Source organism: Leptinotarsa decemlineata, unplaced genomic scaffold, assembly GCF_025532065.1.
Source record: "Leptinotarsa decemlineata unplaced genomic scaffold, Ldec_3_MD MMD2_tig00002159_RagTag_RagTag, whole genome shotgun sequence".
NCBI classification, from domain to species: domain Eukaryota; kingdom Metazoa; phylum Arthropoda; class Insecta; order Coleoptera; family Chrysomelidae; genus Leptinotarsa; species Leptinotarsa decemlineata.
Window position 1 is genome coordinate 1,144,218 of NW_027412574.1, and position 19,145 is coordinate 1,163,362.

The window sequence follows — 19,145 nt, forward strand, 5'->3', positions numbered from 1 at the left end:
GATTCTGATTGTCTGGGGATATATAAACTAACGTGGGTCGTCGGAAACGACAAGCCGTTTGTGTGATGTTTTGAATTCGATTTGCATGATGAATTTTTCATCACGTCCAGTTTCCATGAATTTCTTTTATTCGATCCCATTATTGTGCAGAAAAAAAGATTTTTGAGGAAAATCGATTTTGGAGCGTTTAAGTTATCTGTTATATGCGGAACTTTCAGGAAAGAAAAAAATATTATGAATAAATCTTTCTATAAGATGTGAAGAACATTTGCAGAATTTGTTTGCGGATCCAAACTGGAAGAAAGAAATATGTCTGAAACAACCACATTACGATCGTCTTCAAATTTTCTTTTCCATTCATGACGATATAATTTAATGATTTTCACACTACAAACTTTACTAAAAGCGCATATCACTAAACAGATGCTTCTTCAGTTGAACGGGTACTTCAAACCATTCTATAATACGTTTTGAACAACAGTTATTAGGACAGAACTTGAATAGTTAACTATGAATAATCCTTGGTGAATTTCCTTGGTGTATTGCAACTACTTTTCTTAAAATATACAATGATTAATCGTTATAAACCAATTATGTTCTGTAAAAACTATTATATGAAATACATTGTAGAATAGTTTGAAGAACCAATTCAGCTGAAGAAGTTACTACGTAGTGAAACGCGATCTAAGTAAAATTCATAGTGTGAAAATTATTAAATTATCATGAAGAGTCAAGAATGGATTCAGATCTGAAATCCGAGATGGATGATTTCTGAATTTCGGGAGAGGTAACTCCCAGTAAAAATGATCCATATGTGGCAGAGTGTGCGGGTATATATCATTTTACTTATTTGGATGGCACTGAATGTTCAAAACGCGCGTTTTACCAACCTAGTTGGCGTCTTCAGGAGATGGAGTGAACTTATACAGACACACTTCGAAGATTTATGATTAAAAAAGGAAGAAGGAGAAATTATCAAATGATTGAAAAAAAAGGTTTCCATTTCTGAAAGCAGACGAAGGCGATCACTATGAAAGAATTTGTGTAATTGATGACTTGTTTATTTTGTGAAAATTCATCATCACTTGAAAGAAATTAATGAAAATACTTTTGCCTAATTTACCCTAGTTATTTCATTTTGACGACTAGTTTCGGGTTCCATCCCATTATCATATAAAAAAATAACTAGTTAGTTTCATTATTATGAGATGACTGATAGTTCTATTGATAACGGTTTCTATGATGGATTACCAAGGAACCAATTGCCAGAACTGAAAAAAAAACTCAAGAATTGTCAAAATTGGACCACACTGACATCGAGTGGGCGACTATAGGTTTCTTATCCTACAACTGCTGAAATAGGCGGTGTACGAAAAATTCATAAATATGTTAACTAAGTCGGTGCGTCCAATTATCTCCGCCTTAGTTCCCGTGGGTACTGTTAAACAGCTAACCAGACAGTTTCAAATTCGTTTATTCTCATAATTCAGTTGAGGTAGGTATTGTTAATTTACATGAACTGATAGATGAAATTGACAATTGAAATCAAAAGAGGAGTTATGTTATTTTCAGATGATATATTTGTGATTTTTGCGGTTACTAACTAACAATCGAAACGTGTTGAAGTAACTTGGTGTGGAATTTTTCAATTTTTAATTTTCTTCCCTTGTTAATAATTTTTTAATTTTCAATTCGTGGTAAAAGTTCAATTTTTGTATTTTTTGGTTTTTGCTTGCATTTCATTTCATTGGAATTTCAGTTTTTTTGCTTAATATAATTGTTATATTTCAGCTAATATTTTTTAATGTTTAACAGATTTTTCAGGGATTTCAAATCATATGAAATCATATTAGACAATGGAAGTCCCAACTGATGAAATGCACCCTGAAACATTGTCAACCACCTTTAAACAAATATGTTTTGATTATTCCATCACAATTTCAGCTAACAGTCCTAACTGTTCATAGACAGAGGAGAGAGACGTTCGTTTTGCTCATTAACACGCCTAGTTAGGACTTACACTTGAAGAAAAAATTCCAGTTGATTCAATTTGTTGAAAAAATAAGAAAATACATACTTCGGGTTCTATGGATCATTTTCGAACATATGCTTGAAAAAAAAATTCTTGGTTGTTTTGAATTTACTTCGGAAGATTTCTTTGGACACACATCTCACATGCCAATTAGGAATGGTGATTACCAGCTGAATCTTGGCCGGGGAACAACCGCCAACATCACTGAAATGCAACAGTTTATTGTTTATCTTGAAATCTCCGACACTGTAGTGTATTCAGAAAATGGTTATCTTCAAAGTATCAATCCAGCAAGATTGCAGGAGGAACTTTTCATGTTGGATTATACTTCTATCTGTGAAATAATTGAATAGAACTGGCCGATACTTGATGAAAATCCATATTGAAACTCATTAATACAGTTTGATGTATGATTTTCACTATTTATTTATAGTTGAAATCATACAAAAAACGGTATTGATGAGTTTTGAATGAAACCAACTAAGATTATCAAGGTGTACCTTGAAGAGAATCCTCTTATAGGAATACAAGCTCAGCGTCCAATGAACCGAACCTAACATAGTTATTACTGCCTAAAATATAAAGTCCAACTCTGTTGAAATCAATTCTCTCATCGAAATTATTATATTTAATATTATATTTCACATTTCTGAAAATTGTGTTATTCATAGAATAAAATTAATCAGAATTTTTGTGTATGTTTCGATGCTCAACTCTACAAATCGTGGTAGTTTTTTGAGGTGAGTATGAAAGAAGTAATTAGAGTGTCAAAATAAATATTTTTTCTGAAAACCTTTCGCATATTTCTCGAGACAATATTTGAATCTATCGAAAACACATCCCCAACACCAGCCCCAACAAGAATCACGGTCTCTCTCATAATGATCCTCAGGAGATCATTATGACTAAATTTCACTACTTTGTCAATGTTCTCATATGCTAGTGCCCTAACCACTACCAGTTAGTATAACCTAACTACACCGGTTAGTATTATCTAACTACTACCTGTTATTAATCCTATACAAACCTACCTATTTTGTAATACCTCTGATTTGTTATGTTTTTTCGCTGTTTGCGAATATCTCTAATGTTTATCTGTTTTTCATTTGGAATTATTACGTATGAGACCAAACAAAGATCTGTTCGAAATAAGACCTTCGTGCTGTTCATAGAACTCATATCGCACTTTTCGATTTCGAAGGCATCCAGTAACATGTTTTCATTTACCGGTCTCAACAATTTAAAACATTTCCCACTTACTATATAGTCGTTCTCTATGACATGTTGAGTGACACTAGATTTCTCTGTTTTATGAAATCGAAACTGCGAAACATGTTCCTAGTAGCGAGCTTATATAGTCCGTTTGGTTTGACCAACATATTTCTTATACAATCCTTGCAGCTTATTTCATGAATCCCAGACTTTTTTTTCCAACGTCTTGTCTTTCGAACTGCCCAACACTTGTTGAAATGTACGTGCAGTTTTGGAAGCCACTCTTATATTCAATTTTTTGTATGTTCCGACCAACCCATTGGTGTATTTGGGTTCATATAGGAGTACCATTAATTTTTTTTGCAACAAGTCGAGGCATTGCAAAGATACTCCCTGAATTTTTGTTTTCCAATCAATTCATCCCCTAAATTTGATGGATACTCGTTGCTTTCAGTCCCCTCCCCAACAATTTTTTCCCAATCTAATACCTTTCTTTGCTCTAAAGAAATGTAAGCAGTCTATGGACAAGAAATTGTGGTCCCGCCATTTTCCGTGGTGGGTAATGAGCTGTCTGGGTTATACTTGAAAGTGCTCGTATACTTTCTATATACATCAAACCCTAGACCCTTATCGACATATCTAAAAACTAGTATATCCAAGAATGGTGGTTCTTCGTTATTTTCGATTTCATACATGAAATCGAACTTGCAAATCTGTTAATGAGGCACAATAGAAAATCATTCACCTTACACCTATTCGCATCGAAAATGGCAAATATCTGAAGTCTGATGTAACAAACTTGTGTTAATGAGGTTTATCCAGTTTTCAATTCATATAGACATCTTTATATAAATGAAAGTACTAGAGTTTATGAATTAATTTACTAACAAATATCAATATATGTACATAGTCAAGTCTCAATCTTAGTGGTAGTATTGAGCAACTGGAGCAGAGTATGCTACTTTGGCGATAGCGGGTTGGGCATAGGCAAGTGGAGCGGCAATCTTAGCTATTGGAGCTGCGTAGGCAACTGGGGCAGCAACTTTGGCAACAACAGCTTTCTGGACGAGGGGGTCCCTGTTGACAACAGCATTGAATCCGTTTACAGGGTCAGCAGTGTAGTCAACGGTACGTCTGAAACCATCGGCGTCAATGAGAGAGTAGCTACCTTGGACTACGTCACCGTCACGGGATTCGCGTTGGCTTTTGCTGTCTCCAGTCAAACCGTCTTGGATATCGTAAGCGTAATTGTACTGTGGATGTGGGTCGTATTCTTCGGAAACAACAGCTTTAGCTACAGGAGCGGCGTACGCAACTGGGGCGGCATAAGCTAAAGGTGCGGCTGGAATTATTCCAGCTTGAGCAGCGGCCAAACAAGCAGCGAAAGTAATGAGCTGAAAAGTTGTTGATTATTGAGTGGAAATTGTTACTGAAAAGATGCTGAATTGATTTTTGTGAATATCAATTCCATTTTTATATGTATTATTAACTTTCAAAATTGGTATTCATTGATGAACACTACCTTTCCAAATAATTTCACCTCACTGATTTAATTTTCAATGCATATTTAAGAAAAACAAATGAAAAATTTGTTTGTAGCAATGCTTGAATTGTTAATGTAAGCTCCTTGTTTTTTGTATTGAAAAAAATACTAAATATATCATACAGATGTTGATACTGGTTGAATATAAAACATTTTTCACTTTCCTATATTATGATATTCTCTTCAAATTGTAAGGGTATATTTTTAGAAGAGAATAATTTTGTAAAAGTTGAGAAGTTGAAAGCCAAAACCTTTTTGTTATATCTCATTTTGTTCTCCTTTCTCAAAAAGTGAGTACCGACACTGAAAAAAAAAATGAACGAATCACCTTGTTCGAATGGCTTATCTTCGAATGTTATGAAATGTTAATTGGAATTGATATTGGGAAAGGCAAAAAAACACTCATAAATGTTTTCCTCACACAATCGACACATCAATGAAGTTTTTGGTTCAACCATATAAAGAAAAACATTCATGAGATATTTCATATACTTCAAGTGAATACTTACTTTGAATGCCATTTTAGATTTAGTGATTCTACCGAACAGTTTCAGGCAGTGATCGAATTAAAATTTCTGAAATTTTTATATACCAACCACTGCTCCAGTTTCTCAATACTTTAGGTCCGTGACCCCCAAAATAAAATCGACTTCGAACTTAATAGTTGGGGTACAACTTTCACATTCTGCGTGAAGGTGTTACCTTACAATTCATCGAAATTGAATTGATTGCTCCGGGAAATATTTTTATTCTGAATAAGCGAGAAAAAGCTGAAAAGCTCATCAATTTCTTATCACTCGGAACAATAGCTTTTTTTAGGCAGGTTTTCGAATGTAAAATAACTTTTTCTTTAGCGGTACGAAGTTGAGAAATTATTATAAATATTACTGGAGTTTAATCCCAACACCAAATCGTGTTACAAATAACGGTTTGGTGTTGGGATTGAACTTCAGTAATATTCATTACTACACCAAATGTTTAAAACAGTGCATCACATGAACAAATTTACTCTAGATCTACAGTACATTTATTCAATGTCCCCCCTTTCATTGTTTGAAAGGGTCAACTCAAAATATTTAAATTTAAAGTAATGAAATTAATGCACGGATACTTTATTTTGAAGTGAAATTGACAAATGAAAGTTTCAAGATGGCGACTGGGCGCCATCTGGGAAAAAAATTTAATGGAAAGGGGGTCTCGTCACACATTTTTTGAAGCTCGCGACAAATGCTTCACAAGCCCAGAATATAATGTCAATATCTTCAATTACTACAAAATGGCGGAACTTTTAATAATTGCCTGAAGACAAACACATTAATATCGATATTTCTAAAAATATTCCTTTCCATCTGCCATATTGCAATTCCAACAACCCAATAAGGTTTGTTAAGTTATTTTTATCACCAATACTCGAAGAACTTCGGTAATATTTTCAACGAACTAGGTATGAAGGTAGTTTTTAAAACAAGTCATACACTACAGAGCCTTTTAGAAAATTCAAAAGACTGGAAAAGTCTGGAATGCACAAAATTGAATGTGAGGACTGCGATGCAAAATATTATGGACAGACGAAAAGATCTATCAAAATAAGATATAAGAAATACTTAGCACAACTGAAATATGGAAGACCAGAACAATCAGCAGTTGCCCATCATATTTTGCAACAAAACCATTCCATGGACTTCAATTCAATGAAATTATAGTCTATTTCAAAAGAGTGTAGAGTAATAAATCATGAAGTGTCATAAAATTTGCCTGAATTTCGTTGTCGTCCATGGGCGTAGGCAAATCTTAAGATTATTAAACTTAATAATTAAAGTAAATTAAAAATTACAGACATAGATAATAATAAAAGGCCATTTTTGGGAAGTAATTTGGTCTAAAACTAAGTACCTACATGTATTTAGGTAAGTAAAATTTCTTAAAAAAAGATTAAGATTAATTTTAGTGGTTCTTGTAAACTTATTTAATATGCAATTTGGGTTCATATACTTGAGCATGATTTCTCAAAAAAGGGTTAACACTTAGTTCCGAGGTGCCATGTCATTATAATAATCCCTTTTTGACCCTGCCCACCAATCATGCAATACCTATTAAACCCAGGTAATTAAGAAAAAGGGTTTAAATATATTGTAATGGTGTCTTAAACATTCGAGTTATAATAGTAATTGTTACTACACCAATTAAACGTACAGTGATATTGTGATATAGAAATAGTGAAAAAGTTATAAAATGGGGACATTTACTCCAAAGAAAAGAAGTGTAAAAAATTCTCCGCTATCTGTTTGCGAAAAAGTTATAATTTTAAATGTATATGATTGCATAAAACACGATCACCCTAGTTTGTCTGTGCAAGAAAGTGTTGAGCGATGTGCCCGAATGACTGGAATTGGACAGTCCACGATTTTTAAATTATTGCGAGAAAGAAAGATATCAGGCCAGGTAAGTCCATGCAAGAGAAAATCAGGAAGACCAATAAAAATCTTAGATGAAGACACCAAATGTGACATTCGAAGAAAAGTTCATTCGTTTTATTTTAAAAAGGAAATACCCACTCTTGAAAAAATATTTATCGAGATAAGCCAAGATAACGATATTCCTTTGATATCCAGAAAAATTTTATGGAAAACTTTAAAAAGTATGAATTTTGCCTGGGAAAAGCACAATCGAAAGGCACTATTACTGGAAAGTGATGAAATTGTTTGCTGGAGACGAAAATATTTGACAACTATAAAGCAGTACCGCAGAGAGCAAAAGAAAATTTTTTATCTTGATGAGACGTGGATAAACGAAGGTTATATAGTCAAAAAAATGTGGCAAGATAAAAATATAACAAGTTCTCGCCAAGCTTTCATAGAAGGCCTTTCGACGGGTATTAAAGTGCCTTCGGGAAAAGGGAAGAGGCTTATAATTGCTCACATTGGAAGCGAAGACGGATTTTTAAAAGAAGGTTTGTTAAGCTTTGAGTCGTGCCGGACGGGAGATTATCATGAGGACATGAATTCGGATGTCTTCGAAGACTACTTCGGGGAAATGTTAAAATTTCTTTCAGCTGATTCGGTCGTGGTTATGGATAATGCAAGCTACCATTCAAGGCGCTTAGAGAAGGTACCAACTTCAGCTTGGAGAAAGCAAGAAATTATTAACTGGCTGTCAAATAAAGGTATTCAGTTTGAGACGAATTCAGTAAAGAAGGAACTACTAGCCATAGTAAAACAACATAAATCTCGCTTCATGAAATATGCCGTAGAAGATGTAGCAGAAAAGTATAAAGTAACTGTGCTGCGCCTACCGCCATATCATTGCGAATTAAATCCTATAGAACTTATATGGGCACAAGTTAAAGGATATGTTGCAAGGCACAATACCACATTTAAAATGAAAGATGTCAAGGTATTATTTGATCAAGCCATTATGGAAATCACATCAGAAAACTGGCAAAAAGCAATCCAGCATGTTTTAAAAGAGGAAGATAAAATGTGGGAACTGGACAACTTGGTCGATCAGGTGGTTGACCCTATAATTATAACACCAGGGGATGATGACAGTTCTTCGGATGAAGACTATACTGATGTAGAATAATTTAATTGAATTGTAAATATACTGTAGCGGGATAAGCAATCTGGACAGAGACCAGTGTATCAGTGACAGTGACACTTTTGCTTAGGTTAGGGTTTAGAATTAAGGGTAGTCTGAATAATTATTTTCTCGGAAGGTTCTCGAAAATTGTACCTAGTAATCTCTAGAACATTCAATTAGGGTATAAATAGAGTGTTGTTAAATGTTAAGGGAAGTTCACAGTTTTAGTATTGTTCAAGTGTCAAATTGTAATAACGTATCCAGTAAAGTTCTTGTCGTTTTTGTGAATAAATTGATTTAAAGTCCCCACAAGTGAATTTCACTAGTTCGGACTTCCATTGTCTACTATATAAAATGATTTGAAATCCCTGAAACAAGTAAAAAAGAATAATTAAAAAGAATAGTTGAAAATAACAATTATATTAAGCAACAATAAACCTGAAATGAAATGATAGTGAAATAACCTACAAGTAAAAATATAATAATTGAATAAATAAAAAATTAAAGGAATGCAAAAAAGAAAAAAATAAAAAAGTGTAGAGATTCCAAGTCACGTTAGTTCACGACGTTTCGATTGTTGGTATCTACAATCGTCTTCGGGTGATGACTGAAGACGATTGTAGATACCAACAATCGAAACGTCGTGAACTAACGTGACTTGGAATCTCTACACTTTTTTATTTTTTTTATTTTTTTCTTTTTTGCATTCCTTTAATTTTTTATTTATTCAATTATTATATTTTTACTTGTAGGTTATTTCACTATCATTTCATTTCAGGTTTATTGTTGCTTAATATAATTGTTATTTTCAACTATTCTTTTTAATTATTCTTTTTTACTTGTTTCAGGGATTTCAAATCATTTTATATAGTAGACAATGGAAGTCCGAACTAGTGAAATTCATCACAAAACATTGTCAATCACCTTCAAACAAACGTTGAATCCCCACAAGTGTTTCAATACGTAAAGTTCGTTCGTGTGTGTTTGTGAGTATTTCCCGATTTCGGTTCGTATATATTTTATTGTTACATTTTATATTTTTTTAATAACACTGTTCTGCTGTATTAAATTTTTATTTCCTTTAATATAATTTTTATGAATGCATATTCTTTTGGCAATTATCCCACTAGCGCGCCTCTGGCTCAGTATTTATCCGTCGATAACAATGGACAAATCCCTTAAAACAGGGTGATACCTACCTGCTCTTTATGAAACGACATAATTTTGCAATGCGGACTAGGGAAGTGACAGAATTTATTGACGGATCACCCTGTAGCGCTTTTGAATACTTAATGAGATTTTATTACTCTACACTCTTTTGAAATAGACGTTAGATCAGTTAACAACAACAGGAATCAAGATGCCTATGAAACTGTAGAAATAAGTGAACATAACAATATTATGAATAACGATGGTGGACCAATACCTAATAGTATACTATATAGCTTGTTGAAATAATATTTTGATATCATCAAAATATTAAGTACGTACTATGTGTATGTGTATTTATATCATAATTCGAAACAAGAGTAGAGCTTTCTCTTCCAGTTAAGAGATAGGTTGAAATGTTATGGAACAAATGAATGCTGCGTCTTGTTATGATATCAATAACGCTGCTGAAACACGTACACTAGTAGAAAGATGTTCCATGTTTTGACATTTTCAAACGGTTTTATTTATGTTGCCCTGTTTGTTTGGGTCAAATTTAGTAATTGAAGATCAACTCCCTTCCTGTTGACAGATTGATCTGATATTTGGTACAGACATTCAGTTTTGATGACAATACAATTAACTGAATTTTATATCATTGTAAATCCAAGATGGCCACACCTACAAAATGGCGGAATAATAAAATGATAATAATTATCTCTTTATTCATTGAATGAAATAACGAGAAAGATACTTACCTGCTATAATGGTATCGAGAGCATCTATTCCTCCAATATAAGCAGCATACGTGATGGATGATGTATTGGACACAGTATTACCAGTCTCATCTGTCAAACCTCTTTTTTTAAATATGTAGACGACGAGATTTTCGATACCCTAAACAGTTATAAACCTTACATTCAGTTCACGATTGTAACCGAAGATTACTTACAATCAGTACCTTTCCTCGATACAAAGTTCATCGGGACAACAGATAAGAGAGTCTCAAATGACTAGTACAGAAAACAATGTAGCTCAGGTAGATACATGAACTACCTATCGTATCACAAACATTCGGTGAAAGTGAAGTTAGTGAAACAGCTGAAAAATAAAGTGCTAAAAATCTCGGATAGAAGTTTCCACAATGAAAACCTTAAAATTCTTTCAAATGTTTTCATATAAAATTCCCATCCTTTTCGGTTGATAAATAATATTTTGTTCAATACATCTTCATCTCGAGAAACTTCCAATTCAACTACCAATGTAACTACCTATTCTATCAATGACAATACAACTAGTGATGCCCCCAGCCAATACATGTTCACAACCTTACCCTTCATCAAGGAGATCACTCCCAAACTATCTAGGATATTTCAAAGTTTACCGAACATAAAAATAGCGAACAAAACAGTCCTAACCATAAATTCAATACATAGCAAAGTCAAAGACAAGGTCATCTCAATAAATCAAGTGAATGTTGTGTATAGTATTCCGTGTCAATCATGTGATAAGATATGTTGGTCAAACTTCGCGATCATCAGCTGCTAGAATCACTTCTCACAAAAGTGACTGTAGATTACACCCAGAAAGATTTTCTTTAGCAGACCATTTGAATGAGTTTGACCACCGTAAGGATTATAACTCAATGAAAGTGTTAACCACTGAATCAATCTCAGTAAAGAGGTCCTTTCTAGAAATCTACAATTTTGAAAACAACAATTGTATGAACAAAAGCTGAGTGGAATTTATTTCTACTTATTGATGCTAGTAAAGAACTTTTACAATAAGAATATCAATTTGAACAATTCTATTGTAAAATTCAGACCTCACACACGATGTCAACGACGGTCTGAAAGAGATATGTTTCAACAAAAAAAACGATAATTCAGAAATGTATATCAATTTTCATCTTCTCCAACCTACATAATATGGGGCTAGTGGACACACCTCTATGCAGGATGTGTGAACAGGAAGATGAGACTGTCAGGCATGTCCTGTGCGATTGCCCGGAGTTATCGTCAATAAGAGAGTGTGTGTTCGCCGAGTCTTGGCCTACACCTGCCGATATAAAGGAGATGTCTCCCAGCGACCTGTCCACCTTCCTGGAAAGGACAGAATGGACGACGACCTAGGAGGACAACTCCTCGGGAGGATGTACAATGGATCACATGTGGCCTAAGTGCATGGGCTTACACTCATCCTCCCTACTCTACAGAAACAGATACAGATCTTCTCCAATGTCTCATCATTTCTTCTTCAACATCAATCTGTTTGAAAAAAATTTGTTTTTCCGTTAATCAGCTGTCGCCCCCATACGAACGACAACTCTCAAAAGTTGAGAAACTTGTGCGAGCTAAGGACTAACGAGGTCTTGCCTTTTAACGTGTGATTCCTGATACGTAACCATAAATAGATAAGTACTATTCTGATCATTCCCATATTGATTTCCATTTAAGAGCCACCGGTAGACAGCTGCTTCAGCCTATTGGGCATCGCCAGTACCGGGAAGACGGTCCTCGATTGAAGGCAAAATGTGAACAACCAAAAAAAGTACTGAATAAAAATAATTCTTTAAAATAATCTCCAGAAAATCAAGTGACTTTGTACCTATTTTATTTTGATGTTTCGTGATTTGATATTATTGAATATCAAGTTCTTGTTACAATACTGGCATAATTTTGAGTAATTTCCGGTGTTAACAAAAAATAAAAATAACTTTGCACCAAAAACTTTGAAAATCATTTCACTATTCAAAAAAATTGACCGTAACACCGTAGTTGTGTAATTCGTAATATCACAGGCTTTTAAAATAAACCGTCGTATACAGGATGCTGCTTATTCCTCGTTTTTTTCGTAGTCCCCATTTAAAAAAATGGGTAAAAAAATAAAACTCCACTCAGATGGCCATGACTTCAAATCTGGATGTATTTTTTGATGGTGAACAACTTTTCCAGATAACATTTCCCGAAATTTTTCAAAATAAGAGTACTTTACTCACAAAATCAAATATTTGAAGGCTCCTCGTATATTACGTGTATTCTACCGTATTTTGTTACTGCATGTTCAGTTTTAGGGGATGCACAAACTTCTATCAAGAATAACTTTTTGTCGAAAAACTCATTAAATAAGTTTCTCATATGGTACATACTTTGGGGATGACTATATATATATATTAACTTAGTTTATTGTATCAATTTGAGAATGTCCGTATATGACGAAACTTAGTTACAATTAAAGTGGTAAAAAACAGAAATTTTCGGCTACGGCTACATCCATCAATTTACTTTTATATTAGCTGATTCTGTCTGAGAAATCTTGACGTTTGACCAATATATTCCCTACCACAATTCAAACATAGAATGGAATAGATTATTTGAGATTGAAAGTTAATAGGAGTTTTATCTTTAAGTTTCGAAAATAATTTATCAATGGTGAGTATGGTTCTAAAAGCTATTTTTATATTTAAATCTTTGAAAATTCTACACAACTTAGGTGTCATATCACTTATGTATGGTAAAGAAGAGAAAAGTATAGGAACTGGAGGTGGCTCAACCCCAATTGTGACATTGTTAGACTGTAAAGGAATTATATCCAACTGGTTGTTAATGTTGATTTGAACGTCAATGGTTGACATACTAAATGAGATCTTCTTAAGTAGAGGATCCGGGTGGGAGATATAAATAAATAATTGGAAAAGTATATATATTTTTTTTTTATGAAAAGAAGGATCGGAAATCTGCAGAATGCGATTTTTCATCTGTTTGACTAAATTAATTTTCGTTGACTGCTTGTGGTATGACCAATAGTTCAAGAGCCTACCAGAAGAGATAGGCTTGCGATACCAATTTATGAGTAGAGTATCATCTGGTGTTCTGCAACAATTATGTAATTGCTAGCTTAGATGTTGTATCTCTTTTTAGCAATGTCTATTTAGACACTTGTCTCAGATCTATTGATAGAAAATGGGGATGTATCAGCCAATTTTGTGATATTCATAAACACGATTTTCTCCAACTTATAACTTTCCATTTTAATAATACATATTTATCATGTGATGGTAAAATTTATAAACAAACTTTTGATTAATTTTGTTACAAAAAGGATCAACTCACTGTTGGTGAGAATGGCCGTGTCAAAAAGAATGTTACATTTAAACAGTCAATAAACATGTCAATGAAATAAAACAAGTTACCAGATTGAAAGAAAGTTTTGACCATAATAAAATCGTTAAGGTTTGACATTATAATTTACTGGTAAAAGCCATGTGGCTGCATGCCACAGAGAGAGATAAAAACAATTGACACTAACAGCTGTCCTGATATTCAATTTGAAAGATCGTTCGTTTGTAAGTTTATGTTTCAGTGTGGAACAAAAGAGAACAGTTATGGTGCAAGTGTGATCAGAGTCAACTGCTGTTTTATGAGAAAACCCAATGTCAAAAATATTAAAATTTATTATTAAAATGAAGTAAAGCCCTGCCTTAGAGAAGTTGACTATGTATGTCAAAAACATGAAAATTTATTATCGAAATGAAGTAAAGCCCTGCCTCAGGGAAGTTGTATATTCGTTATATCCTGTTAAAACATTTTTTTTTATTATCAGTTAAGTTATTGAGAATTCAGCATTGTTACTGATTTGAAAATCATGTAAATTTTTATCAATATTAGGTAAGAAGGCATAAATATCACTGAGGTGATCAATGTCTGATCTTTTATTAAGACACTCATTTGATTGTAATATAAATGACATTTCTAAGAACAACTTTTAAGATGTATTTTTTTCAATTGCTAAGATTTTATTTGAATTGTAGTCCATATTGTAACCTTCTTTAAAAATATGATTCCAAAGATCACATCTCTCAGGATATTTTCTATCATCACTTTTGTGGGAAGTAATTCTGTCTTTAAGTAGTCTTGACGTTTGACCAATATATTCATCACTACAATTGAAATATGGTATGGAATAAACTGAATGAGATTGAAAATTTGAGGGAGTTGTATCCTTGAGTTTTGAAAATAATTTATTTATGCTTGAAATGGTTCTGAATGCTATTTTGATATTTGAATTATTGAAGATTCTGCATAGTTTGGGTGTCATATCACTAATATATGCTAAGGAGGTGAATACTATAGGAACTAGAGGTGGATCAGTCCCAACTGGGATATTATTTGATTGTAAAGAATTTCTATTTAACTGGTTGTTATCAAATTGAACGTCAATGGATGATGTACTAAATTAGATCTTCTTGAGTAGAGGATCTGGGTAAGAGTTATTGTTGAATTATTGGAAAAGTATCTTTGAGTTTTTTGAATGAAATAAAGGATCAGGAATCTGTAAAATGCGGTTCTTCATTTGTTTGACCAAGTTAATTTTCGTTGATTGTTTGTGATATGACCAGTAGTTCAAGAACCTTCCAGAAATGATATTGCATCCATGTGGTCTGCAGCCACATGGATGCAATATCATTGAATATCATTTCACAAATCTAATTTCCTATGCAAAATTTGAAAATGGAATTTCAGGATGACATGATGTCGATTGAAATTTTTACACCTTCAGTCTACCAATCCATCGAAGATGAGAGATGACGATAGCTTTATAATTAGGGAATGTAACTCATATAGGTATCCATCCTCCATTTTCATTTACTAAAGACTGACTTTCTTGCAACGGTCTTTACAATTATATTTCAGGATACATGCACAATTTTTTCAAAAGGTTAAATTTTTTATCAGAAAAACGATAACTTGTAGAAGTATTTCAGTCAATTATAAGTGTTATCGCTATTGTTACATTATAGCCCTGACTTCCGAATCAATTTGAAGTGGCAACTTATCATTGAATATCTCACAAGAATTTATTCATTTTGTGAATATATCAAAAGTTTATTTCAATGTACGCATAATACCTAGAGTTGAAAGTAGTTCTATCTTCTCTAATGGAGACATTATATAGCTAATGAAACAACAGAGAGTCATTTTTTTAAGTACCTAATTCGGGAAGGTTATTGATAGTCTTCTCAAAACACGAGGTTGATGACAGTAGTAGTCGATGACACCAAAACAAATGAAAAGTTCTTCAGTGTTCTCCTTCAATAATGTAATAATAAATATCTATATGTACACAGTCAGATCGATATCTTCTAGTGGTAGTATTGGGCAACTGGGGCAGAGTAAGCTACTTTGGCGATAGCGGGTTGGGCATAGGCAAGTGGACCGGCGATCTTGGCTACTGGAGCTGCGTAGGCAACTGGGGCAGCAACTTTAGCAACAACAGATTTCTGGACGAGGGGTTCCCTGTTGACGACAGCATTGAAGCCGTGGACTGGGTCAGCAGTGTAGTCGACAGTTCGTCTGAAACCATCGGCGTCAATGAGGGAGTAGCTACCTTGGACGACGTCACCGTCACGGGATTCGTGCTGGCTTTTGCTGTCTCCGGTCAAACCGTCTTGGATATCGTAGGCGTAGTTGTACTGTGGGTGTGGGTCGTATTCTTCGGAAACAACAGCTTTGGCTACTGGAGCGGCATAGGCCAAGGGTGCGGCCACCTTTGCAACGGGAGCTGCATACGCTAAATGGGCTGAGACTGGGGCAGCGTAGGCAAGAGGTGCTGCTGGGATTATTCCAGCTTGTGCAGCAGCCAAGCAAGCAGCAAAGGCGATGAACTGCAATTGTTACATAATTATTGAAAATTCGATGGAACTATAACGAATGTACCACTTTTCTTTTCTGTAATTATCTATTCTTAATGAATTATTCAAATCCATTTTGATTTCAATAATGATTTTATCAATCCATTTTCTTGTCTGAAAAACTTTTCACAATCAATTTCGTGCTGACTTTTCCATGAGGTAAAGTATTGAAAATTCAAATTTCAGAATTCATGACAGTTCAAGGTTTGATCGAAAAAATATTGGTGAAAATATAACGATAGGAAATATTATATAAGTAACAATGCTACTTTTGTATTATGAAAAGTATCTGGAGTCCATTTAGTTCTCAATGGAGTATTGAAATACACTATAGTTTTTGAGTAATTTCAATAAATAGCTAATTTTTTCTCAAAAAATAATCAGTAAATATTTAAATTCAATTAGCCACCATCCGTATACAATGTTTCCTTTATAGAATTCATATTTTGCGTTTTTTTCCTTATAATTGCATGTTAATGGAGAATCGTGAAAATAAAAAGAGAATTCCACCAGCCATTTGCAGTTGAAACCGTTTAATATAAAATGTATGATGAATGCGATAAACATTTTTAGAAGCTTACAGTTCAGATCACATTTCTCTTGTGGCCATTTAATAATAAGAAAAACTACTTTGGACCTCATTTGTAATGGACACCATCACTAATAATTCCGATATCTCTACACCTTTACACGGTCCTTATCTGCGGAAAGCAGAAATTCATAGTGACAGGAAGATACTCTCATAGTTCAGCTTTATAATTCCTTCCTTTGTGATATGATTGCAATCAGATGATCTCTATCTCAATAATATGTACTACATTTGAGATTGAAAATTTGAAAACTGTAAGGTAACAAAAGTTTTGTCAGTATGACAAATTTATTTCAGAATATGAATTGTTTCTTGAATTATCAAAAAATAGAGTCAAAAACTATATATCTTACCTTGAATGCCATTGTGGAATACGTGATTCTACTAAACACCTTTAGACAATGTTAAATCAATAATCCCCGAACATTTTATATACCAAAGATTGCTCCAATTCTTTAATATTTCATAACGATTAGTCCATGACCCCCAAAGTTACGCCGGCTTCGCCCATGGTACTTGGGGTACAACTTTCAATCAGATACGACACCTCCCAGTTCATTGGCATTTGATTTGTGTTGTTGAAAGTGTGGGTCTAGATTCTCGAGAGAATAGTTTAATGTCAATGTTTACGGGGATTTTTTGTGTCAATAAAATCACCGCTCAGATGCAGTAAAGTATTTTTTAAATGATTAAATGCTGTTGCATTACTCTACATTTTTGTTAATTTTTAATTTGAAAAGGAGAAAATGCTCAAAAGAAATACATTTCTTGAGATCACTTATATGATGCAAGTGATTTTCATTAGCTTTAGAAAAATCAAGTTAAGAACTGAATGATAATATTCAATAAGACTCAGATTATTCTTGAAATAACTTTTCCAAGAGATAAGTAGAAAAATACCAATTATTTCTCTGAATTTGAATTCATTATTGTTGATGAGTACATATTATCATGTCAGAGGATTATTTGTTACGAATGGAACTCATCAATACTTGATGATAATTTATTTCGAAACTCACTGCAGGGGTTTACTGTTATTTCTCATTGACACGAGTTTTCTATTTGACCACTCATGTGATTTACTTGTGATGTACTGTTTGGAACCTTTGGTGTAGTAATGAATATAACTGGAGTTTTTTCCACAAACTGGGAAAATCAATGCCCCCATCGTGTCAATTATTGGATCTCCTACCTACCAAATACCAAAATGGCTCACTAAGAAATTTGAAGGCTTGTCTATTGCGGAACCAGGATTTAGTATAAAAACTTCTTAGAGTTCATACAACATACAAGAAACATCTTTCTGCAAAAAGGTGAGGTTTTGATTTCTTTTGATGTTAGTTCCTCATTTCCTAGCGTCCCAATTCCACAGACCTTACAATACGTCAGGGAATTACTAGAGAAAAATAATTTCAATAATAACGAACTTGATGAATTCATTTCTCTCACTAATTTGTGTATGAAAGAAAACGGTTCTAGGTAAAAGGTTCCTTTTATGAACAACAGGAGGGAACGGCTATAAGTAACCAAAGAAAAGTCAAAGTATTTTCTTAGGATATGGCTAAGGTATGTGAATGATGTTTTCGCGATATTCGATAACAAAAAATCTATTATTGAGGACTTTGTTTTCTTTTTGAATAACAGATTTCCATAAAAAAATATTCACGTATGAGTTAGAAAATAAAGGACAACCTTCATTTCTTGGCATTTTGGTAATGAGGAGCCAATATTGAGGGTTAAAATACGATGTTTTTAGAAAAGAAACAAGCACGTACAGGTTCACATCACTTTGGACAGCACAAATGTGCTGGGCTGAATTTTCTAGTGCATCGTCTTTTGACTTTTCCTCTCGCTCATGAGAGGTTCACAAAAAAAAGTACAATACAGAAAATAGCAGCCACTGACGGTTTTTCGAGGGTTATTGTAGATGATATAATAAAGATGAAAAAGTCTAGGTTAAGAATGAAGGAAATCGACAAAAACCGACAAAAACAACAAAAACCAAGATAAATATATTTCCATACCACCAAACACGAAGAACTTTGGAAAGATTATCAAGGAATTAGGTATATAGATGGTTTTTAAAACAAATCATACACTACAGAGCATTTCAGAAAATCCAGAAGATAAAGTCGATAATTCGGAAATGTCTGCAATTTACGAAATTGAATGTAAGGACTGCGATACAAAATATCATGGACAGACAAAAAAATCTATTGAAATGAGATATAAGGAACACTTAGCACACTTAAAATATGAAAGACCTGGAAAATCAGCAGTCGCCCATCATATCGCCCGTGTTAGGAATCACACGTTAAAAGGTAAGACCTCGTTAATCCTTAGCTCGCAC

The 19,145-nt window shown here is 33.6% G+C and overlaps 3 protein-coding genes across 9 annotated transcripts in view; 1 reads left to right on the top strand and 2 right to left on the bottom strand.

Annotated features, from left to right (window-relative positions):
* Window positions 1-19,145, top strand: part of dlg1 (MAGUK family member discs large 1) — an 889,881-nt gene that overhangs the window by 130,733 nt on the left and 740,003 nt on the right. The gene's annotated exons all lie outside the window — the stretch shown is intronic.
* Window positions 4,111-5,404, bottom strand: LOC111503159 (larval cuticle protein A2B-like). Its single transcript, XM_023157387.2, has 2 exons — window positions 5,297-5,404; window positions 4,111-4,638 (listed from the first exon to the last, which is right to left on the bottom strand). Exons 1-2 carry the CDS (start codon window positions 5,306-5,308, stop codon window positions 4,168-4,170), a joined length of 483 nt encoding a protein of 160 aa, XP_023013155.1. The 5' UTR covers window positions 5,309-5,404; the 3' UTR covers window positions 4,111-4,167.
* LOC141482968 (larval cuticle protein A2B-like) lies at window positions 15,600-17,275 on the bottom strand. Its single transcript, XM_074177024.1, has 2 exons — window positions 17,149-17,275; window positions 15,600-16,179 (listed from the first exon to the last, which is right to left on the bottom strand). Exons 1-2 carry the CDS (start codon window positions 17,158-17,160, stop codon window positions 15,658-15,660), a joined length of 534 nt encoding a protein of 177 aa, XP_074033125.1. The 5' UTR covers window positions 17,161-17,275; the 3' UTR covers window positions 15,600-15,657.